At 40.4% G+C, this 21,487-nt stretch overlaps 2 protein-coding genes across 16 annotated transcripts in view; both read left to right on the top strand.

Annotated features, from left to right (window-relative positions):
- The window catches only part of RABGAP1L (RAB GTPase activating protein 1 like), a 434,830-nt gene extending 429,217 nt beyond the window's left edge, over window positions 1-5,613 (top strand). For all 15 annotated transcript variants that reach the window (XM_036342969.1, XM_036342966.1, XM_036342964.1 and 12 more), the window contains one exon: window positions 545-5,613. In XM_036342969.1, coding sequence (XP_036198862.1) covers window positions 545-697 — 153 coding nt within the window. In that variant the 3' untranslated portion in view covers window positions 698-5,613. The remainder of the gene's footprint in view (window positions 1-544) is intronic.
- A 2,295-nt stretch (window positions 5,614-7,908) lies between these two features.
- On the top strand, window positions 7,909-20,754 carry LOC118673111 (calcyclin binding protein). The gene is made up of 6 exons (XM_036343591.1): window positions 7,909-8,123; window positions 12,224-12,440; window positions 16,488-16,584; window positions 16,829-16,928; window positions 18,533-18,630; window positions 20,192-20,754. The coding sequence occupies exons 1-6, from the start codon at window positions 8,103-8,105 to the stop codon at window positions 20,346-20,348; spliced, it is 690 nt and encodes a 229-aa protein (XP_036199484.1). The 5' UTR covers window positions 7,909-8,102; the 3' UTR covers window positions 20,349-20,754.
- Window positions 20,755-21,487: the final 733 nt, after the last annotated feature.

Genomic DNA, 21,487 nt, shown 5'->3' with positions numbered 1-21,487 from the left:
GGATAACATAATTAAAAGTGGTCCTGGCTTCTGATGGGCTGTCCCCCATTCCCTCTTTAACAGTGAATCGTACCCACCATGTCCTGCCATGGCTCCAACCCACACACACTGGTGTCCTTAGCTGTCTCTGCTGGACCTTGTATGTTCTCAGGGCAAAGGCCATGTGTTTGGAACTAGAACTCACTCATGCTTTACTCTATCAGTAAAAATGCAACCCATCCATATGTTTATGTTTATTTGTGGTTTGAAACAGGTTATATCAGGTTGTAACCTAAATTGCAGGGGGAATAAAAAGATAATGTGAGGTTTCATTTAATTGTTCAGAGAAGGCACAGATTCTGGTTTTTAGTGATACCTCTTCTAGCTGTAAACTTTTATTTATTTATTTATTTTTGCATCAAGAAGCCAGTTAAATTTCTCCTGGGTTTTCTGGGAGGAAAACTATGACTCTATAGACCTGGGGATGCTGAGAAGCTGTACTGGATTTTTTGGCAGAGAGAAAACATTTATAAAACACAGATGATTTTGTTTCTGTTTTAATTAGGAACTTGAACATCAGAGAGGGGCCCTTATGAATGAAATTCAAGCTGCAAAAAACTCTTGGTTTAGCAAAACCCTGAACTCGATCAAAACGGCCACGGGCACCCAGCCCCTGCAGCCGCCACAGAGCACCCAGCCACCCAGAGAGAGCACATAGTTCCTGCCTCAGCCCAGCACAGGAGCACAACGATCAAAGCGACGGAGACCCCGAGGACTCTCCCAGGTGCCCCTTTGAAGAAAGAAAGAAAGGAGGCGGGGAAGCAAGCCCGCTCTTTCAGTGGCTCTCACTCTTTCTCGTTTGCCACTTTCAAAGGGATGTTATTGAAACTGACCTGATTTATGTTGAATCCCTGTTTTCGCACTTCTTCTTGGAAGGTCATGTTCAGATCCATCCTAGTGTTACCCATTATTTTACATGCCTGCTATTTAGTTGGAAATCAGTGATTCAGAACTAAATGCTTTTTATTCAGAACTAACTGTTCATATTGTTTTTTATCTTACATAAGAATGGAGATGTCTTTTATTCCAAGGTTGAAGTGATAAGACGATATTTGCCACACAAAAAGAAATTGAAACCTAAAACTCTTAACTTTTCAGCATTTATTCAGGTAAAGCACACTGTGGGGCTGGTCAGGACCACTGTCAGGCTTCCTCCTGAAAGCGATGTCCTGGAGAGCGGTGACCTGTCGGAGGGAAGGACAGACCTGGGACTGAACAGTCCCTGAAGCAAGTTAGTTTATTTCATTTTATGTTGGGTGCATCTGGAAACGAAGTGCCAAGAATTATAGGATAAGTTAGGCTGTTGAGAAGTCACACTAGAGAAAAGGAACTGAGATTTCGATAAACACAGGAAGAAATAAATCACTTTGGCCCTGTTGTTCTAACAGGTCCTTTTAAGAACTCCACACAGGAATTGCAAGGTCCTAAATATGAGCACAGTTGTGAGTGCTAGCAAACGCCAAGTCGAAGGGGACATTGCGAGTTGTAGCCTTAGGAAACCTTCACCAGAGAAGCCAAGAAAGATCTAGGTTTAGTCACTGTGTTCAGAAACAGGGACAGAGAATGTCATTTAATGTTGACATATGCTTGCTAAGGAAACACTAATATACTGTAACTTTGTTAAAGTTATGAGATGGGGAAATGGAGGTCAGCTTCACATCATCTTAGTTTAATCTTAGGCAGCTTTTCTTGATTTCTATAGCTCCCCCAAAATGTGCCCTTGGTACTCCTAAATGAGGCTGCAAATGCATTTGTAACATTTTTGATTGAATATGAAACCTTTATAGAAATACTTATCTCATGGAAAGGTAAAGAAAACTATTGTTTAAAAGTTGATGGGAATATTTTTTCTATTATATGTAACATGTATATATCAATAGTCCTCACAGGAAATCCTTTGGTAAGGGCAAAACAAATTTTACCATTTCCTAAGCTTTTTTGGTGGCATTTGGCCTTTTCCACCAACCCAACTATGGTTAGGTATGTACAGTAACATTTACTGACACTCATCCTTGGTTTCCTTGTTGAACATATTCTTTGCAAAGGATCTTAACCTCTGTATCGCCAGAGTGATTCTCATGTGTGCCATATGGTGCAATTAAAATTAACACACTCCTGGAGATAAAGATCAAATAACAGCCATCTTGACCAGGAGCACACACTACAATTTGCTTCCCTCTAAAATGGTCATTAAACTCTAAAAAGTGAAGTCCCTTCATCAGTGTTTATAGGCTTGTTTGTTACACTTATGAAATAATACTTTCTTACAGCATTTCTTTTTTGGGTCCTGACATCTTTCATCATTATATTCATTTCCTTTTACCAAAAATTAAAATAAGCCAGCATTCCAGTGTCTATGTTGACTTTAACATTCCCTACATGGTGGTTTAGAAAACCTAATCTTTTTATTTTTATTTTTTATTTTTGTAAAATATAATGGCTAGAGAATTGCATATTGGTATTTGTTTCTGTAAATCATTTAGTATAATTTGTTAGCTTTATCGATACTTTATGCTTTGATACCAAGAAGCCTTGTACAAGTTGCCTTATCAAATGGCCAGCTAAATTGAAGATGTTCTTTTCTGTTTTGTGAATCTTATAGATCTACTATACAGAGCTTTTTTAACTTCCAAAAATTGGCACATTCCACAGAATGACTAAATTGCATAATTTTCCTTAAATACTAGTTGAGGGAGAAATAAAATTGTTCTAAGGTCCAGTGCTTACCTGTAAACCTGGTCAAATTTCATTTTTTCCTTTAAATAAAATCACCAGGTATATACATTCCAAATGTTTAGTAAATCAATCTTTTGCATTTTCTTTTTAAAGATTGTAATGGTAATCTACAGACTTTTTTCTTTTCCGGTTCCATATCATACTTGAGTATGTTTTGGCACCATAAGTCTAAACTTTTTCACTGCAATGCCTTTGGATCAGTAGCAATAGTAAAGATAGAAAGAAAGAAAATTCAAAATACGGTATATGATATGATTATTCAAACAATATGTTATAACAGCATTATCTCAAACCACATGTCCTTCACTGTCTTTTGTTTAAAACTCATGCATCCTAGGATTAACTGCTAGTTTTAATTTCACTTGTTTTGAAGTATATTTGAGAATTGCTACTCTTCTCTTGATTCCTTTAGAAAGAGATTAGCCCAAATATCCAGGAAATTTTCAGATATTAGAGTGTGTTTTTCATCTTTTCTAGAACACATTATCTAAAACATTCCTCCAGAATCTAACATTTGCAACATTCTGAAAAGTGATTATTTCTCTTTTCATTAAATTCTGCAAAATAAATGAAGGGAATGAACTTCAACTTGATTATTCAATTCAGTAGCTTTTATATCTTGAAAATCTTATTTAACATGTATTTTAAAGCTGAAAAAAACCAAGCTGAATTTTGCAGTGCATATGTTTGCTAGCTACCCACATTCTGAGCCATGGCACAATTTGATTATATTTAGTTACATATAATTAAATGCAAAAAAGCCAAACTCTGTTACCTAATGTTCTGTATATGAGAGCATTTCAGAAACACTGATAGGAATACCATACAGGCCTCTGGCCTATATCAACATACAGCTAATACCTGTATTCCCCTCTCTTGGCTATTAAGTTGGCAGTTTCTTCTTCATTGACTTTCTTAAACTTTCATAGTAAAATAGAAAAGCAATCTTTGTACTGATGTTGGGATATTTAATCGTATATATCTTGTTTCATTTCTTCAACGTTTTCATTCTTTTATACTATATATTATTTATTTTTCTCAACCCCTACTCCATTTTCTTAAATACTTTCCAGTTAATAACTAGTGGCTTCATTTCTAAGCCAAAGTGAGTAAAACAAGAGAATATACAGTTTAGGGCACAAGAGGTGAGGAATCCTTAAAAGGGTTGATTAGGTGCTGCAGCTGAGAATCACATGTAACTGAGGTAAGGGACTCTTTTCTTTCTTTCTTTTTTTTAGCTGAAATCACTCTACTAACTATTCTGCTAAGGTGGGTGTCTGAATTCAGGACCCCTTTAAGGGACAAAGGAGCTTTAAAAAAATTAAATACCTTGTTTGTTTTATCTCTCTTGAAAAGAACACTTAATAAGATGATTCTATATATAACTTTTAAAAACAATACTTACAAAAGCTCTGATTCTCTTGCTTCCGTTACAAATGAGAGAATGGACAAACTATTGTTTGATTTGAACAGTTAGATTTGTGTGTGTAAAATTTTATAGAGTGTCCCTAACTCTTGTATACCCAGGTACCATGCACCTGAATACATACATGGCGACTGAATACAGAAGGGCAGGTAACGGTTCAATGGCCTGTTCACTACTGGCTGTCAAGCTCTTGCCTCGAGTTGGAGTTGCCAGGCTCATGGTCACACTGAACTAGAACTGCTCCAAAACATCCTCTCTCATAGTGGCTTCTGTACAATAAAGGCAAAGCCCTTTACCTTAGGAATTCCTTGTCTTTCAAAAGCTACCAAAATGAATACTTTAGTGGGGGCTGCACCTCAAGCAGAGATGATCTTGAATTGTAATGAGAAACTGGATGTTTACAAGTAGGGAGTGACTCAGTCAGCGGTCAGGAGTCCCCTTCTCAGCTTCCATCTAAAAGATGACATGTCCAGCTTATCTCCAAATGAATTTGTTACCTGCTGTACAAACATCTTCATCAACATGTCCCATTCTCCCCACCTCCATCCCAGGTTTATCATCAGTGGTATTCTGAAAAACTTAAGAAAAAAGAATCACTGAGTAGAAAATGAACATTTTAAGTTCCTTTTGTTTTCATTGGCAGTAAGTTAACATGTAAAATCTTTTCCACTGTAACATAAGTATATATTATATATGGAATAAAATATAGGAAACTGAGTTATAAGGACATCAATGCATCAAGACTCTGGTGTCATGAAAGCACAAGAACAAAGCTGGACATGGTCCCAGAATCCAAGATGTCCCAATAGCCTTTCACATCAGTTTCTCTATTTTTGGTATTTTGCATAATATATGGATCCTTAATTCAAATGAAAGAAACGAGTTTCTCAGTCAGCCCCACTTTCTTTCTTTCAACTCCTACCTTTCCCTTGCTGAGGAGGTAGTAGAAATTCTCTAACATCTATTTTCAGGAATAGTATGATTTTTGTCCATGGTTTCTCTAATGGAAACAGGTTCTGGGATAAAGGAGTTGATTAGCCCCGGCAGTGCTAATTGACGACAAAAGAAATATTTAGTGGGCAGCCTCTCTCCTCTATAAACACTGACCAATTAGATGTTTCCATAATTCCATGTATTATGCATAGTACACACCACAAATGTAAATGTAATGCTTGTTAAGAAAAGTGCAATTTATTGTACATTGTCCCCAAAATGTTTACTTTTATAATTGTTATGAACTTGAACTGGATTAGTAGCTTGTTTTCATGTGTGAATGGAGCCTTGTGAAATAAACAAATGCAACCCCGAAGGTAACCACAGGTGACTGTTTTTGTGAGCCAGTGATGTTTTCAATGCTTTGTGTTGCCCCTTTGGCCCCATTAAGCAGTAATAAACATTTGTTTCCGAGTCTATATCTGTCTTTTCTGTTTTCTTCTAGTTGATTTTATTCTAAATCAGCAGAACCCAGTGTTTATGTAGCACTTCTTATTTGACACTGGACTCCAGTCTGCTTAGGAAGAAAAAACACACAGGCGCTTGTTCCAGGCTCTACCTGCAGAACTGCCAAGGGCCCTGTTTTCCTAGAGCAGCAGTTCTCAACTTGTGGGTCGAGATCCCTTTGGCGGTCGAACGACCCTTTCACAGGGGTCGCCTAAGACCATCCTGAATATCAGATATTTACATTATGATTCATAATAGTAGCAACATGACAGTTATGAAGTAGCAACGAAAATAATTTTATGGTTGGGCCACAACATGAGGAACTGTATTTAAAGGGCCAGAAGGTTGAGAATCACTGTCCTAGAGATTCCTTGGTTGCAAGTAACAGAAACCCTCAAGCTAGCTTAATAATAAGGTACATGTACACAATGGACTACTACGCTGCTATAAAAAAGAAGGAATTCTTACCATTTGCAGAAGCATGGGTGGAACTGGAGAGCATTATGCTAAGAGAAATAAGCCAGTCAGAGAAAGATAAATATCACATGATCTCATTTATGGATAATAAAGAACATTAGAACCTAATGAACAAAAAGATAGATACAGAGGCAGAGAAGCATCAAACAGACCGTCAAATTACAGCGGGAAGGCTGGGGAGTGTTTTGGGAGGGGTAAGAGATCAATGGAGGGACTTGTATGCATGCATATAAGCACAAGCGGGTGGAGGGGGGGGCATGTGGGGGGGGGGGGTAGGGGAGGCCAGAGAAGGTCAATGGGGGGAAAAAGGAGACATATGTACTACTATTTGTAATACTTTAAACAAGAAAATAAAATTTTAAAAAGCTAGCTTAATAATAAGACAATTAATTAAAAGGAAATAGGGACTTATTTTATTGTATTATAGATACCAAACGCCGAACGGGCCCGGAAGAGGCACTGGGGCAAAAGACTTATTGACGACAGTATTACAGCTGTCCCTCACCCAACCTCCTCTTGGCTCCTCCCCCTGCCCCTGCCCCTGCCCAACCCTTCACACTATTTATTGTCCCTGTCCATGGGCTATGCATGTAAGACCTTCCTGATTTTTATAACACCTTAGGCTAGTTTTGTTGTTTTTAGACTTCATTTCACGTTTGTGAAATTCATGCATTTGCTTTTGAATTGTACTCCCCTTTGTTAGCTAGGATAAGGATCAACCTGCATCTTTCTAAAAGCTTTTTTCTTCTCTGATTCTAATCACTGCCTCCGGCGATAGTAAAGCTTAGTGACTGCGGGCAGGGACTTCTCAGGGGTTAGTGTTCACGCTGCAGACGTTTTGAGGCTGTCAGGCTGAAACACCTGACAAGTGGGTTGGTTTCTTGCAGTGGTTCTCAACCTCCCTAATGACACAGCCCTTTGGTACAGTTCCTCATGCTGTGGTGACTCCCAACCATAAAATTCTCGTTGCTACTTCTTAACTGTAATTTTACTGTTATGAATTGTAATGTAATTATATATGTGTTTTCCGATGGTCTTAGGTGACCCCTGTGAAAGGGTCGTTCGACCCCCAGGTTGAGAACCGCTGTTAGGGGCTTTTACTGAGAGTCTGGAGCCAGCAGAGCCGAATACAGTCCCAGAATCCACACCCCGTGAGAACTGGAGACTTGCAGAATGGTCAGTGGCGGGGGCGCGGGCACCCCGGAAATGCTTCCGCAAACCACAGGGACAGGAGAGCGCGTGTTTTAAGGTTATAGTGTGTGGCGCCTGGTATTAGTAGCCTTAACCCCGGTCGCGCCGTCACGTGCCCAACGCAGCCCCACTTGGTCCCTGATGACACAACCATGTCGCTGGTGCCAGAACCCAGTGAAAATCACTGTTCTCTCCAGGGTTCTCCATAGTTAACTTCTCGTTCTCTCCCGTTTTAACAACATAAATAAACTGCCCCTTTTCCCTTTTGTGTCCATTTCTCGCAGAGGCTCACAGGTTAGCCTCAAACAAGATGGCTGCCTAGTTGTTCCGCTGTCCTAGAGGGGACGGAAGCAGCCGTCTCTCTAGTCAACTTCCGACTTGGAGCTCGAAGACCGATACGTTCCTTCCGGGTTGCGGTAAGGTTCCGAGTTGCGACTGCGCAGCCAGGGCAAACAAGGCGTACGTACAAACGTACACTCGTTCTGGCGGAGAGGAATGGCGTTACACTTCTCGCGAGAGTTCAGCGTCGCTAGGAGGCTCGCGGGAAGGAGGGGCGGAGCCAGGTTCGGCGGGATGGGGCGGGGCTGAGGGGGGAGGGCGGCGGGCGGCGCTGGGGGCTGTGACGCCGGACTCGCGAAGGTTCCAGAGGCGCCGCGCGCGGTAGGCGGGCCGCGGTGTGGTGCAGGGTCAGGGTCGTCGCAGGGCTGCGGGCGCTGCGAGTCACGTGGGTGCGGCGTTTCCTGTTCTTTCCCCCGTGGGGCTGCGGCTCGTGCCTTGCCTACCCAGCCGGACCATGGCTTCAGCTGTGGAGGAGGTAAGGATCCCGCCTCATCTTCCTCAGTCGCCCCGTCGCGGTCGCTCGCCTCCACCGCCCGGTTTCCCGTGCTGACTGCCCTGCGGCCGACCCCCTGGCAGCTTCCTGCGCCGTCGGGTCCCCGCGCTTCCCCGGCCTCATCCCTGCAGCGGCCCCTGGTGCCGAGCTGCCCCTGCGGGAAAGTTGCCGGTGGCCGGGCCGGGGTCTCTCCCCGCGCGCGGTGCGGGTGAGCGGGGTGTGTCGGGCGGGCTTCTCGGCCTCGGGTAGTGCGGGTGGTGGACCGAGCGGCTGGTCACCTTCACGTTTGCCCCAGGCCCTTTCGGCGCCCGCTGTGGCAGCCCCGGGGCCGTGACGCTTCCTTAAATCAGGGCCGATCGCGAACACCGAGGGTCGCTCCAGGTGGAAGGTGGCGGGCGGGGGGGACGTCTGGTCCCAGCCCGCGGATTCTCCGTCGCGAGTCGCCCAGTGCTGCGGGGCGCGCTGCTGTGCTGCTCTGAGCCGGAGGCTGTGCGGACCCAGGAGCAGTTCTGCGGAACGGGCTGGGCGGGCAGCCGTCTGCCCATGGGAGGGTGGTTGTCACTAGCGGGGAAGAGCCTCCTCCTCGCCTCCGTTCTGTTCTGTAAACTGCGCCGAAGCGGCCCAACTCTCCTGGAGACAGTTTGGAAATTCCACCTGGGACGAATGCTGTTCGGGTGGCTCTTTCCTGGCCTGATTAGAACGTCAGTATCACAGGGAAGTGCTGGGTGTCTAGATTTGTTGCCCTCAATAGGAACATCTTTCCCTCAATAGGAACACGTCTGGGGAATCTCAGATGTGACTCTAAGTCTCATGCTCTGGTTTAAATGAAGACAAAGTGTGTGTGTATTTAAGTGTTATTCTGGATAACTTGCCACAAGTTTATGTGATGGGTGAAAGATAGGCCTTGGGGTACTGGGTGCCCTGAGGAAATAACCTCTGAAGTGACTTTACAGTCTTAACATCAGGATAGCTCAGTATTCATCCTCTTCAAAGTAAGGGACTTGCTTTTTTTTTTTTTTTTTTTTTTTTTTTTTGCAGAGGTGGGGACGGGGAGGAGGGAGAAAAAAGGGAGAGACAGAAAGGAAGGGAGAGAGGGAGAGGAACATCAGTTTGTTTTTCCACTTATATATGCATTCATTGGTTGATTCTTGTGTGTGTCCTGACCCGAGATGGAACTTGAAACCTTGGCACATCTGACGATGCTCTGACCAACTGAGCTACCCTGCCAGGACCAAGGGGCTTTCTCAGTTGAGGTACTTAAACTCAGGGATGCTTGGTGGAGGGTGTTTTGTTTGAGATAAAATGCACTGTTTTTAACCAATTTAAAGCATACAAATCAGTGCATTTTAGTATATCCACAGTGTTGTGAAACCATCACTGCTAATCCAGAACATTTTCATCACACCCCAAAAGAAACCTAGGGGTCCATTAAAAAGTCACTCCTCATTCTTCCTCCTCCAGCAACCACCAATCCAGTTCTGTCTTTATGAATTTGCCTATTCTGGGCATTGCATATAAATAGAAGCTTACAGTATGTGGCCTTTTGCTTTTTGGTTCCTTTTCACTTAGCATAATGTTTTCAAGTTCATCCATGGTGGAGCTTGTATTCCTTTTTATGACTTAATAATATGCCATTAGATGGATACACCACATTTTGTTTATCAGTTAATCAATTGATGGACATTTGAATTATTCCTACTTTTTGATTGTTAGGAACAACGCTGCTATGAATACTTGTGAACAACTTTTTATGCAGACATGGCTTTCAGTTTTCTTATGTGTATACCTATGAGTAGAATTGCAGCATCATATGGCAACTAACTCTGAGAAATTGCCAAACTCCTTCCCAAAGTGGCTGTACCATTTTACATTCCCACAAGCAGTGTCTGAAGATGCCCTTGTTATTTCCTGGGTGTTTTTGTTGTTGACATTAGCCATCTTGATGGGTATGAAGTGGTATTTCATTGTGGTTCTGATGTGCATTTCCTTAATGACTAATGAATGAAGCTGAGCATCTTCTCATGTGCTTAGTGGTTTTGCCATTTGTGTATTTTTTGAGAAATGTCTTTTCAGTCCTTTCCCCACTTTGAGGCACTTGATTTTAGTGCCTTATAGTGTAGGATTTGGCACTAGATTAGAAGATAAATTTGAATGTGTTTATGGGTGGGTATAAAAGGGATATGTGATTTTTGCATAAGGAAAACAAGTGAATGCCAAGGTAAATTAGATGAGAAGCTGCTCTATCTAAGGCACCTTAAAGTATGCGTGCAGGAAAGGCACCAGAGGGATCACTTTTACTGGTTTCAGGACTGCAGGGACAGAACAATTGAGGAATACCAAAACGGCCTGCTTGACGTTGTTTCAGACTTACAGTGGATGTACCTTACTTTTGTAGTTTGTAGTGCTTGAGAGCCAAAACTGGCTACAAAGGGCCTGGGAATCCGTTAATTCTCAGAGTTCTTTTCAGGGTCTGCTCAAAAAAGGATTTCTATTCTAATCAAGAAGTAAAACCTCTTGTTTGGTACATTTTTAAAACTAAATTCTCACTCTAGGAACATAAACTAATTTTGATTTCAACATTTTTATCGGTATTAGAATCATATGAAAAATTTAAACCATTATAATAAAAAATATTGCTTTGCTTTGAACTAAAACATCTTGGTGTTATGCTCCCAAGATAAGCTTGCAATTTTTTTGTCTTAGTAATAGGAGCTCGGGGTCGTGAGTATGGACAGGAGACGGCACAGTTATCAGTTACAGATGGTGAAGCAAGGGCATCTGAGTTAAATGAGATAATACAAGAGTTGGATAAGAGAAAGCATTCATTTTTCTGTCACTGCATTTTTTATAAGACTTGAGAAACATTAGGACTCCTAAACTCTACTTCAGATATTATACTGAGTTATTTAACGATGTTTATATTGAGCTTTTTATATGTCCTCAGGATATAATGTAAGCATCCTCCTATCAAATTGCTAGTATTGGCCAGAATGTAAAATTATTTTAAGAAAAACAAATTCCTTATTTGTAATGTGTCAGAGGATAATTGGAAAAATATTTTTTAAGCCCATTAATTTTCTAACAGTGTCTTAACTCTCAAACTTAAAAAACGGCTCTACCTTTAGAAAGTAGAAGTAGACTTCAGTAGGCGAGGTACTGGCATGAGGAAAGAACAGGTGGCTTTTCTAATGATCAGGAGTATGTTGGATTGTTTGCCCAGGCTTTTTCTCTCTATTGTGCAACCAAGTCCAAGACTTTTGATCATAAATATAAGCCTGGAGCTTCAGAACAAGACTTTTTCTTAAAAGCAGAGATACAATTTCTTTATCTTTTGTCTTAAAAATTCAAACTTTTTTAGGTGTAATATTTAGGTGTTTGGTGATGGAATATTAGCGAAGAACAATTCCTGATAGAGTTAGATGACCTCAGTCAAGTTACTAGAGCATTTCACCACTCATCATGTATTCCCTCATCCTTTTACTTTAATATTTTTAAAATTCCTGATGACTAGGACTGCATGTTATAAGGGAATCTATGAACTCATTTTCTACTTAAAAAAATGATTTCTTCATCTCAATTTAAATCACAGAAGTATCTTGTAAATATAATGTTCTACAACAGCCCTAGCCAGTTTGGCTCAGGGAATGAAACGTTGGCCTGCGGACTGAAGGTTCCCGGGTTCTGTTCCGGTCAAGGGCACATGCCTGGGTTGTGGGCTCGATTTCCAGAAGGGGGCGTACAGGAGGCAGCCGATCAATGCATCTTTCTCACCATCGATGTTTTTGTCTCTCTCTTCCTCTGAAATCAATAAAAATATATTTTAAGAAAATGTTCAACAAAGGCAGATAATGGTTTACCAAACTCGAAAATTTAGGCTTGACTACCTATTGTTATTGCAAGATTGTTTTCATTTTTTTATTTAAAATAGGCTGGAGGAAAGAATTCAGGTTACTACCCAACCTGAGAAAATTTAAATGAACGTCCTTAATTCTTAGCTCTTATTTCAGAAAACTGAAATGACCAAAAGGCATAATACCAAGTTTTATCTTATCATAACTGACTTATCTTTTACTTTAACACAGCTACAGAAAGATCTTGAAGAGGTGAAGGTGCTGCTGGAAAAGGCCACTAGAAAGAGAGTACGTGATGCTCTTATAGCTGAAAAATCCAGGATTGAGACTGAAGTCAAGAACAAGACGCAGCAGAAATCACCAAGGAAAGCAGAACTTGACAATGAAAAGCCAGCTGCAGTGGTTGCTCCCATTACAACGGGATATACAGTGAAAATCAGTAATTATGGTATGACACGCTCCCCTACATCCAGCTCTTTTTTTCCTGTGAGCAACTGAGTCCTCAGTAGTGACCAACTAACATAACAAACTTAATTTTAAAAATAGTTTTGAGTGTTTGTTTTGGTGGTTTGAATACATCACTTATTTAATAAGATGCTTTTTAAGAGATGAAAAAGGATAGGCTAAGGATACATTCTAGAAGCTATTACCAGAGCAAGTTGATTTAGTACAATGATGAATAGCAACAAGAAAGAACCTACTCGGTATATATGGAACAGAGCTTTTTGTTTTGATTTTCATCCTGTTTTGCATTTCATTTTGCCAAACAACCACTAATATTAATTGAGGAAAGAAATCTAGTTAAATCTAGTAAAATTTTGAGTACCTATGTGCCACTGTTGTGCTTGGACTTGTGGACATGTTATTGGTGGGGGGCACTCCTTGTCCCTACTGGTTTTTGGTGGGAGTAGGCTTGCAGTGACCTAAGAAAAAGAATTTTCTGATACTCGCACTGGAGGGTAAGATACTGTAGAAAACTTTATTTCTGTGGAATTATATACCTGAGTTTCCAAGGTCCCATTTTCCTTTGTCCTGCCATAGCAGTATAGCTATGGCTTCAGCAGAGCTTGGATCAAAGCTGTTGCCTAGAGTTTTCATTTCATGTTGGAGCAGTGTCCATCCAGTCCAGCATTGAGCTAGGTTGGCTTGTGTTTCCAGTTGCGGTCCATCAGTAGGGTCTGCAGGGCCACGTGGCTGTGGAGGGAACGTGGGCAAATGCAGGAGAGCCCAGTGAGCCAAGAGCACCAAGAGATCAAGCTCCTTTGTTTGGGGGCAAGCACCTTTGGGGGATTATGTATTCCCAAATTTTCATGAGCTTGCATAGGCCATGCCCCCTATAGCCAATCCATGGTTCCCCAGGTTAGATCAGCAGGCAAGTACCTTCCCTAGGTCACCCCAACTTTTCTGCACATCTCCCCTTTGTTAGACCCCTTCCTCCAGTGTTTTGCAGGGAATGGGCCAGTAGTTGGCTGGGGAATGTGAAAGTGCAGCTTCCTGGTGAAGCTGCCCAAAATGGCCATGCTAATCATGTTTGGCCTTCCCTTTGTTCTTTGTTCCTTTCTTATTGTTAATAACTAGAGGCCCTGTGCATGAAAATTCATGCATTGGAGAGGGCGGTCCCTCAGCCCGGCCTGCCCCCTCTCACAGTCAGGGAGCCCTCAGGGGTGGGAGGCGACCCATCACACCTCTGCTGCTGCCACTGCCGGCAGCGCAAGCCTCGGCCGGCCCGGGGCGGCTGTGGGGCTGAGGGGACTGGGGGACTCTGGAGGCCTTGCCACACACCTGCCACTCTGGTGGGGCTGAGGGGACTGGGCGCTGCCATCTTGTGGCTGTGGGCGTCGCCATCTTTGAGGGTGTGGCAGTCAATTAGCATATTCCCTCCTTATTGGTTGTGGGTGACTCTATGTGATGGTGTGAGGGTCAGTTAGCATATTCTTTCTTTATTAGATAGGACTAGCTGATTACAGTGATATCAGATGCACAACAATGATGAAGACCCAGACCCTGCTTATGGTGCTTGGGACAACATAAAACTAATACCACAAAAATCTAACAATACCATTTGTCCTCAGTAGATCGTAACTTTTTTTGTTTTGTAAGTAGGACGACTTAAATCTGAGTGGTGAATTATTATGAAGGCAAGGACAGCCTTAGGCTTCTTTTTGTACATAGTAAATCCTTAATAAATTTACAAATTATGGGAATGCAGCTGATGAAATGATTCTACTTGTAGAAGAAACATTTGAGTTTGAAGGGTGCATTCAGCAAGTGTGAAAAAAGAAAGGGAATTTCATGAACAAATGACATGAATAGAGACATTAAAGGCATCAGATCATGTATTTTTAAAAATATATATGTTTTTATTGATTTTGGAGAGGAAAAGAGAAGAGGGAAGAGATAGAAATATCAATGATGAGAGAATCATTGACCAGCTGCCTTCTGCATGCCCCACACTGGGGATTGAGACTACAACCCAGGCATTTGCCCTGACTGGGAATCAAACCATGACTTCCTGGTTCATAGACCTACAACCACTGAACCACACTGGCTGGGCTCAAACCATGTATTTTGAGTATTGTCATAATGAAAAGCAGTGTGTGTCATGCTTAAGAGATGTACTATAGGAGTTATGCTATGTATTTAGTTGATTGATACAGGAAAATAGTCTAATGGTGGTAGGATTATGGCGCATTAAGTAAGAACCTAGATTTGTGTTTAGGGAGATACTTAATGTGAAAGATGGATTGAATGAATGGGAAAAGGTTAGATGAAGTTCTACAGGACTCTGTAGGACTTTTTAAAAAATTGACACTTTTATTCTATAGCACAAACTGGGGAAGTGTTAGGGATATATATATAATTGTATACAGTAAACATAATATGCTTTTATGTGATGTTTGTATATTTTTTGTGTTGACAAATCATCTAGATCAGCGGTTCTCAATCTGTGGGTCGCAACCCCTTTGGGGGTCGAACGACCCTTGGGGTTGCCTAAGACCATCGGAAAACACATATATAATTACATATTGTTTTTGTGATTAATCACTATGCTTTAATTATGTTCAATTTGTAACAATGAAATTGGGGTCACCACAACATGAGGAACTGTATTAAAGGGTCGCGGCATTAGGAAGGTTGAGAACCACTGATCTAGATTATAATGTCAGTAGTTTGACAGTATATACTGAAATGGCATTTAGTAAATGTTAGGTTAGTCAAATTAGCAGATTTGGGTTAATTGGACTCTATATTTTACTTTGTCAAAGAAGGGAATTGAGGAAGCTATAATTGGTTGTGTTTGTTGAACTGCTTAGATAAGTAGAAATGACTATGGAATTAGTATTGATGTTTAGTAATCCAGTTTAGTGGAGAATACCAATATTTAGGGATAGGACAAAATTATTTCCATAAATAGGGGAAACAAACTACTATTAAATAATATACTAAGTCCCTAGCCTGTTTTGCTCAGTGGATAGAGCCGTTGGCCTGTGGACTGAAGGGTCCCAGGTTCGATTCTGGTCAAGGGCACATACCTCGGTTACAGGCTCCTCCCTAGCCTGGCCCTGGTCAGGGCTCGTACAGGAGGCAGCCAATTGATGTGTTTCTCTCACATCAATATTTCTTTCTGTATTTCCCTCTCTCTTTCTAAAAATCAATGGAAAAGCATTCTCGGATGAGGATATATCCTATGTAATAAAAGGGTAATATGCAAACTGACCCTAAGAGCAGAACAACTGGGAATGACTGGTCACTATGATACACACTGACCACCAGAGGGCAGATGCTCAATGCAGGAGCTGTCCCCGGTGGTCAGTGTGCTCCCACAGGGGGAGCTCTGCTCATCCACAAGCCAGGCTGATGGCTGCCAGTACAGTGGTGGTGGTGGGAGCCTCTCCTGCCTCCTCAGCAGCGCTAAGGATGTCTGACTGCAGCTTAGGCCTGCTCCCTGCTGGCAAGTGGACATCACCCGAGGGCTCCCGGGCTGCCAGAGGGATGTCTTATTGCTAGCTTAGGCCCATTCCCCCGGGGAGTGGGCCTAAGCCAACAGGTGATCATTCCCTGAGGGGTCCCAGACTGCAAGAGGGCACAGGCCGGGCTGAGGGACCCACCCCTCCCCTTCCGAGTGCACAAATTCTGTGCACCGGGCCTCTAGTATATATGTACACACATATACACACACACACACACACACACATACATACACACACATATTTTTTAAGGACCATATTCTTTATTTTGAGGAATAAAACATGGGCTTTGTGTTCAGTAAACACGGATTTGATTCCAAGTTCTACTACCGGCTAAATGCCTAATTTTGGGTAGATTACTTAACTGCTTTGAAGCTCTTCTCCATCTAGAAAAATATATTTTAATTTTTTCATGTTTCTATTACTAGATTTCCATTTTACTTAGTTTATGATAAGCCATATGCACTTACTGTTTTAGAGATAGTGTCAGACTTCACTCATGTCTTTTTTTGTTGTTTTGTTACTAGGGTGGGATCAGTCAGATAAGTTTGTGAAAATCTATATTACCTTAACTGGAGTCCAGCACGTCCCCACGGAGAATGTGCAGGTGCACTTCACAGAGAGGTGAGTTCCCATTATGGGGAAGACAGTGAGCTGTGAGGCAGCGATGACTTTGTGATGGCCTCTTTTTTTTTTTACAGTATCTAAAATTCTGCTTAAATTTAGAATCAATTGCCCTACACATCTGCTTTGAAGGTGTGAATCTTCTCTGGGATGGCCAGATGCTCAACTGTGGCTTATTTCCACAAAAACTAGATAGCACCTTTCATAGAACCAGAAAGATAATATGTTTGTTATTATGTTGTAGGTCATTTGATCTTTTGGTAAAGAATCTAAATGGGAAGAATTACTCCATGATTGTGAACAATCTCTTGAAACCCATCTCTGTGGAAGGCAGTTCAAAAAAAGTAAGTCTGCTTTTTTTGTCATATTGTGAAATCTCATTAAATTGTACCTGGCCAATTTAGAATTGAGATGAAGTAGAATAAATTAATCCTGTATAACAAAAATCAGCAGACTACAGCATGTTGCTTATTTTGTAAGTACAGTTTTGTTTCAACACAGCCACACTTGTTTGTGTATTGTATGTGCGACTGCTTTTGTGCTATGACGACAGAATTAAGTAGCTACAGCAGATCACGTGGCCCACAAAGCCTAAAACATTTACTCTCTTGTCCTGTATAGAAGAAGTTTGCCAACCCCTGCTCCAGAAAAACAGATTATTATAGGAATATTGCATTAAATTCTGGAGAGGACTATGCTTTTAAAATGGTTAAGAGTGGGACTTGAGTTTTAATGCCAGTCTTGCCACTTATTGGTTGTGACCTTTTGGCAGGTCACTTAATAACTTCCTGTCCCAGTTTCCTCAGTTGTACTATGGGAATAATTTATTTCACAAAGCTGAAATTATATACTGAAATGAAATATATATAAAGTGTTTAAATTAATAGTAGCTATTATTAGAAGCTTTATGTGGTTTTGATACATAAAAGGACTTAAGTACTTAGCCTAGTTGGAGTTAGAAGCTATAAAAATAAACTGTCTTGTCCAGCCAGTCTTGCTCAGTGGTTGAGCGTCAACCTGTGTGCCAGGAGGTCACGGTTTGATTCCTGGTCAGGGCACATGCTGGGGTTGTGGGCTTGATTCCCAGTGTAGGGCATGCAGGAGGCAATTGATCAATGATTCCTTTCTTATCATTGATGTTTCCATCTCTCTCTCCCTCTCCCTTCCTCTCTGAAATCTATTAAATATGTGTTTTAAAAAATAAACTATCTTTTCAAAAACTGTTATTCACACTTTTCCCTAGTTCAGATAATCCCTCTTTTCTACCTGATTTAAATAAATGAGATTTAATACATCTGGTATATAGATGTCTCATTCTGCCATCTATACATAGAATTATGTAGCAGCGTAAAGGTAATACTGGAATATAATTTATTGATTAACTTGTGTCTCACTCCTCAGTTTTCATCAGCTAATTCCATAGTTGAAGGATACTTAAAAGACTCCTGTCCTAGGAGTTACATGGATCATTGCTGAAAGAGTTGTATACTCTTACTTGTCCTGTTTTCTTACTACCTTTCAGACTCAGTGATACTGCCTTTATGATTGGATTTTCTGCCTGTCTCTGACCCCTCTTACTATGTTACTCCACGCTTCACCAAAATCCAGCCACTCCTTTTTTCTTTTTATTCAAACACCAAAATCATCCCATTTTGGAGCCCTTATCGTTGCTGTACCAGTTGCTTCGAAGACTCTTTTTCCTGGATCTTGGAGAGTGCTTCCTGATGAAGGTCCTTCCCCAGCTCCCATTAGCACCCTCTTTGTCTTGAGAGCACTTAGTACTCTTAATTTTCCCTGTTGTGGTCTTTCTCGTCCATGATTGTTCAGACTCTGGCCTCTATTCATAAAGGTATTACTAGTTCTTAAAACAGGTCCTACACATTAAAGTAATGATTAGTGAATAAATAATTGTCTTCTAAGCATTCATGTTTATCTCCATGTATTCTAGGTCAAGACAGATACAGTCATTATCTTATGTAGAAAGAAAGCGGAAAACACACGGTGGGACTACCTGACTCAAGTTGAAAAAGAGTGCAAAGAGAAAGAGTGAGTTCACTTTCATTTTCTTAAGAAATTTAATGTATTCTTTGCTGGATTATAAATTTTTAATAGTTTACCTTTATAGATAACAGAGTTGTATAGTCTGTGATTTGACCATTTACCTCTCAGTGTCCACTGACTAACCCAATTATCTTAACTTATGCTCCAACTATCAGAACCTACTGGAAGTGTCCAGCATGTTGCATTTGGTTGGCTCTTTTTTGCTGGTTCTTAACCCTGGACCAATAGTGCTGCTCTAGATATGGTGCCCATTCCCAGAGAGTTCATTTTAGTAGTTCCAGAGAGACCCAGATACCCTGTGGTTTTTGAGTTCCATAGAAGTTTCTGGTAATGTAGTTATGGAGTTTCATTGTCACTGATGTAGAGTGGAAAAGATAGAATAATTTTATCTGGCCTTAATGCTATTCTAAAAAATGTTTATTCAAGGCACTTCCATTTTAGGTCACACATTCCTCTCTATTGGTAATGTACTACATGGAATGAGTTAGCCATCCACCTTTCTCTCACTCCTCTCTCATAGCCAGCATGCATTTGGTATGTGGTTGACTAGAGTTGGGCACTCTCTGTGGAACTGATTTTTAAATCTAGAGTGAATTACCTGAGTACAGAACCCTGTCTTATTGTATATCTCCAATGTCCAGTATATAACTTGGCACTTAATAAATGAGGTGAGTAAAGAATTAAATATGAGTTAATTGGCCCTGACTGGTTTGGCTCAGTGGATAGAGCGTCGGCCTACAGAATGAAGGGTCCCAGGTTCGATTCCAGTCAAGGGCATGTACCTTGGTTGTGGGCACATCCCCAGTAGGGGGTGTGCAAGAGGCAGCTGATCAATGTTTCTCTCTCATCGATGTTTCTAACTCTATCCCTTTCCCTTCCTCTCTGTAAAAAATGAGTAAAATATATTAAAAATAAATAAATAAATAAGAGTTAATTGGCCTAGGTTGAACATTGATTGCACGAAGGGTATTAACTACATTAAGGACTGTTGCTTTTACTGCCAGGCCCAGGCCCATACCCATATATCTCAGGCTTAAGAGGAGGGATTTTCTAATTAAAAAATATGAACTTCAGTGTGTGTCCATATGTAGCGTATGTTTGTGTTTTTCTCTCAAAATATTTTTTTTTCAAATAATACGAGGAAACATGCTTTTAAAAAAAGACAGTTCAGAAAAGTAAATGCTTATTTACTTACGTCTTCTGCTAAAAATTAACTAAAATCTCACTGTCCCAAGAAAACTCCTAGCCGTTTTGATAACCCCTCTTTGCTACAACCAGAAACATAATGTGTGGGTGTATATTGTTTTCATTAAGATGAATTTGTTATGTGCTGTATTGTGAATATCTTTAGATACTCAATATCTTCCCCTTACCTCCACTCCTCTGCTTGCTACAAACGTTAACCTGATTTGTATCTTCCCATACTTAGTAATCAATCATGCATATAAAATTTGTCAGTAAATGGGATCATTTGTGTATATACACACACATAATTTTTAGATGTATATATACATACTTCTTAATTATTACGTTTTCTTTTTAACAGAAAGCCCTCCTATGACACTGAAACAGATCCTAGTGAGGGACTGATGAATGTTCTAAAGAAAATTTATGAAGATGGAGATGATGATATGAAGCGAACCATTAATAAAGCCTGGGTACAATCAAGAGAGAAGCAAGCCAAAGGAGAGACAGAATTCTGAGACTTTAAATTTCTTTCGGGAATTGTGATGTGGAAATAATGATGTTTCCAATAAGGACATGTTGGTGAGCTGCAGATAATTTAACAGATAATTTTACAGAGCCTTCTTCTAAGTAAAAGCAATGAATTCTCCTGCTGGAGGATTTATTTAAATAAAATATGCTTATTCAACAGTTCCTCTAAAGATGGTTTCCTTAGTAAACTGGTCATTTTGTTCAAGAAAGATTAATATTTGCATTCTCATGTGAAATGTAAAGAAGCAAGTCTTGCCTAATGAAAATGCCATATTGTGTGTATTTTTGTTCAGCTAGGAGGTGGGGGAAAAAATGTTACCGCTTGTTAAGTTCTTGACATCAGTTCTCACCAATGTAAGAACAAGTAAATAAAACTTGAATTTTTTCAGAAAATGCAAATTTGTATTTGTGCTTCAAGGTTGCTATAGAGACATTAATTTCTTTTCTGTTAGCAGCTTAAGTAATACATATACCATGCATAACAATGTCCTAATGATCCAATCACAAATGTTTTTCTCTGGGTTTAGATATAGTTTTTTATGAATAAATTGAAACTAAATCTGATTTTGACAAGAATAAACAAATATCTTTGTATAGTACCAATTAGTAAGTTTTGCCATGGATCAGATAGCTTACAAAAAGCAATAACCATAAGCTAAAAACAAATGTAAAAATCCATCTTTTCTATTTTCAGTGAAGTTAGGTTTTTATTCAGTGGAATATCTTTACTATCTGTTTATCCAGGAAAAGTTAGGCTTTGGGGGAGAAATGGTTTATTTTAGAGGGAATTGCTGCTCCTAAAAACAAGAAGAAGAGCAAAAAACCTATGATCGCCATAACTATGTTATATTGGAGGTATTTGCCAATGCAACTGAGGAATAAGAGAAAACAAATACATAGAGGAGAGCCAAGAGGAGATTAGCCAAGACTACTATAATGAGAGAATTTGGTATAAGTGGTAGAATAAAATTTATTAGGTAGGATTTAAAATGAATAAACAGCCTATATATAGGCTAGTTGTTAATACTACTGAACATGTTAGTAAAACTATAATTAAAGCTGTGATGATGACACATGAATAAACAGACCAATGGAACAGAATAGAAAAAGACCCAAGGCAGAAGTT

The sequence above is a fragment of the Myotis myotis genome, unplaced genomic scaffold (assembly GCF_014108235.1).
Source record: "Myotis myotis isolate mMyoMyo1 unplaced genomic scaffold, mMyoMyo1.p scaffold_m19_p_18, whole genome shotgun sequence".
In the NCBI taxonomy this organism is placed as follows: Eukaryota; Metazoa; Chordata; class Mammalia; order Chiroptera; family Vespertilionidae; genus Myotis; species Myotis myotis.
The sequence above is the reverse complement of the archived record's forward strand: the minus strand, read 5'-3'. Positions and strand labels throughout refer to the sequence as shown.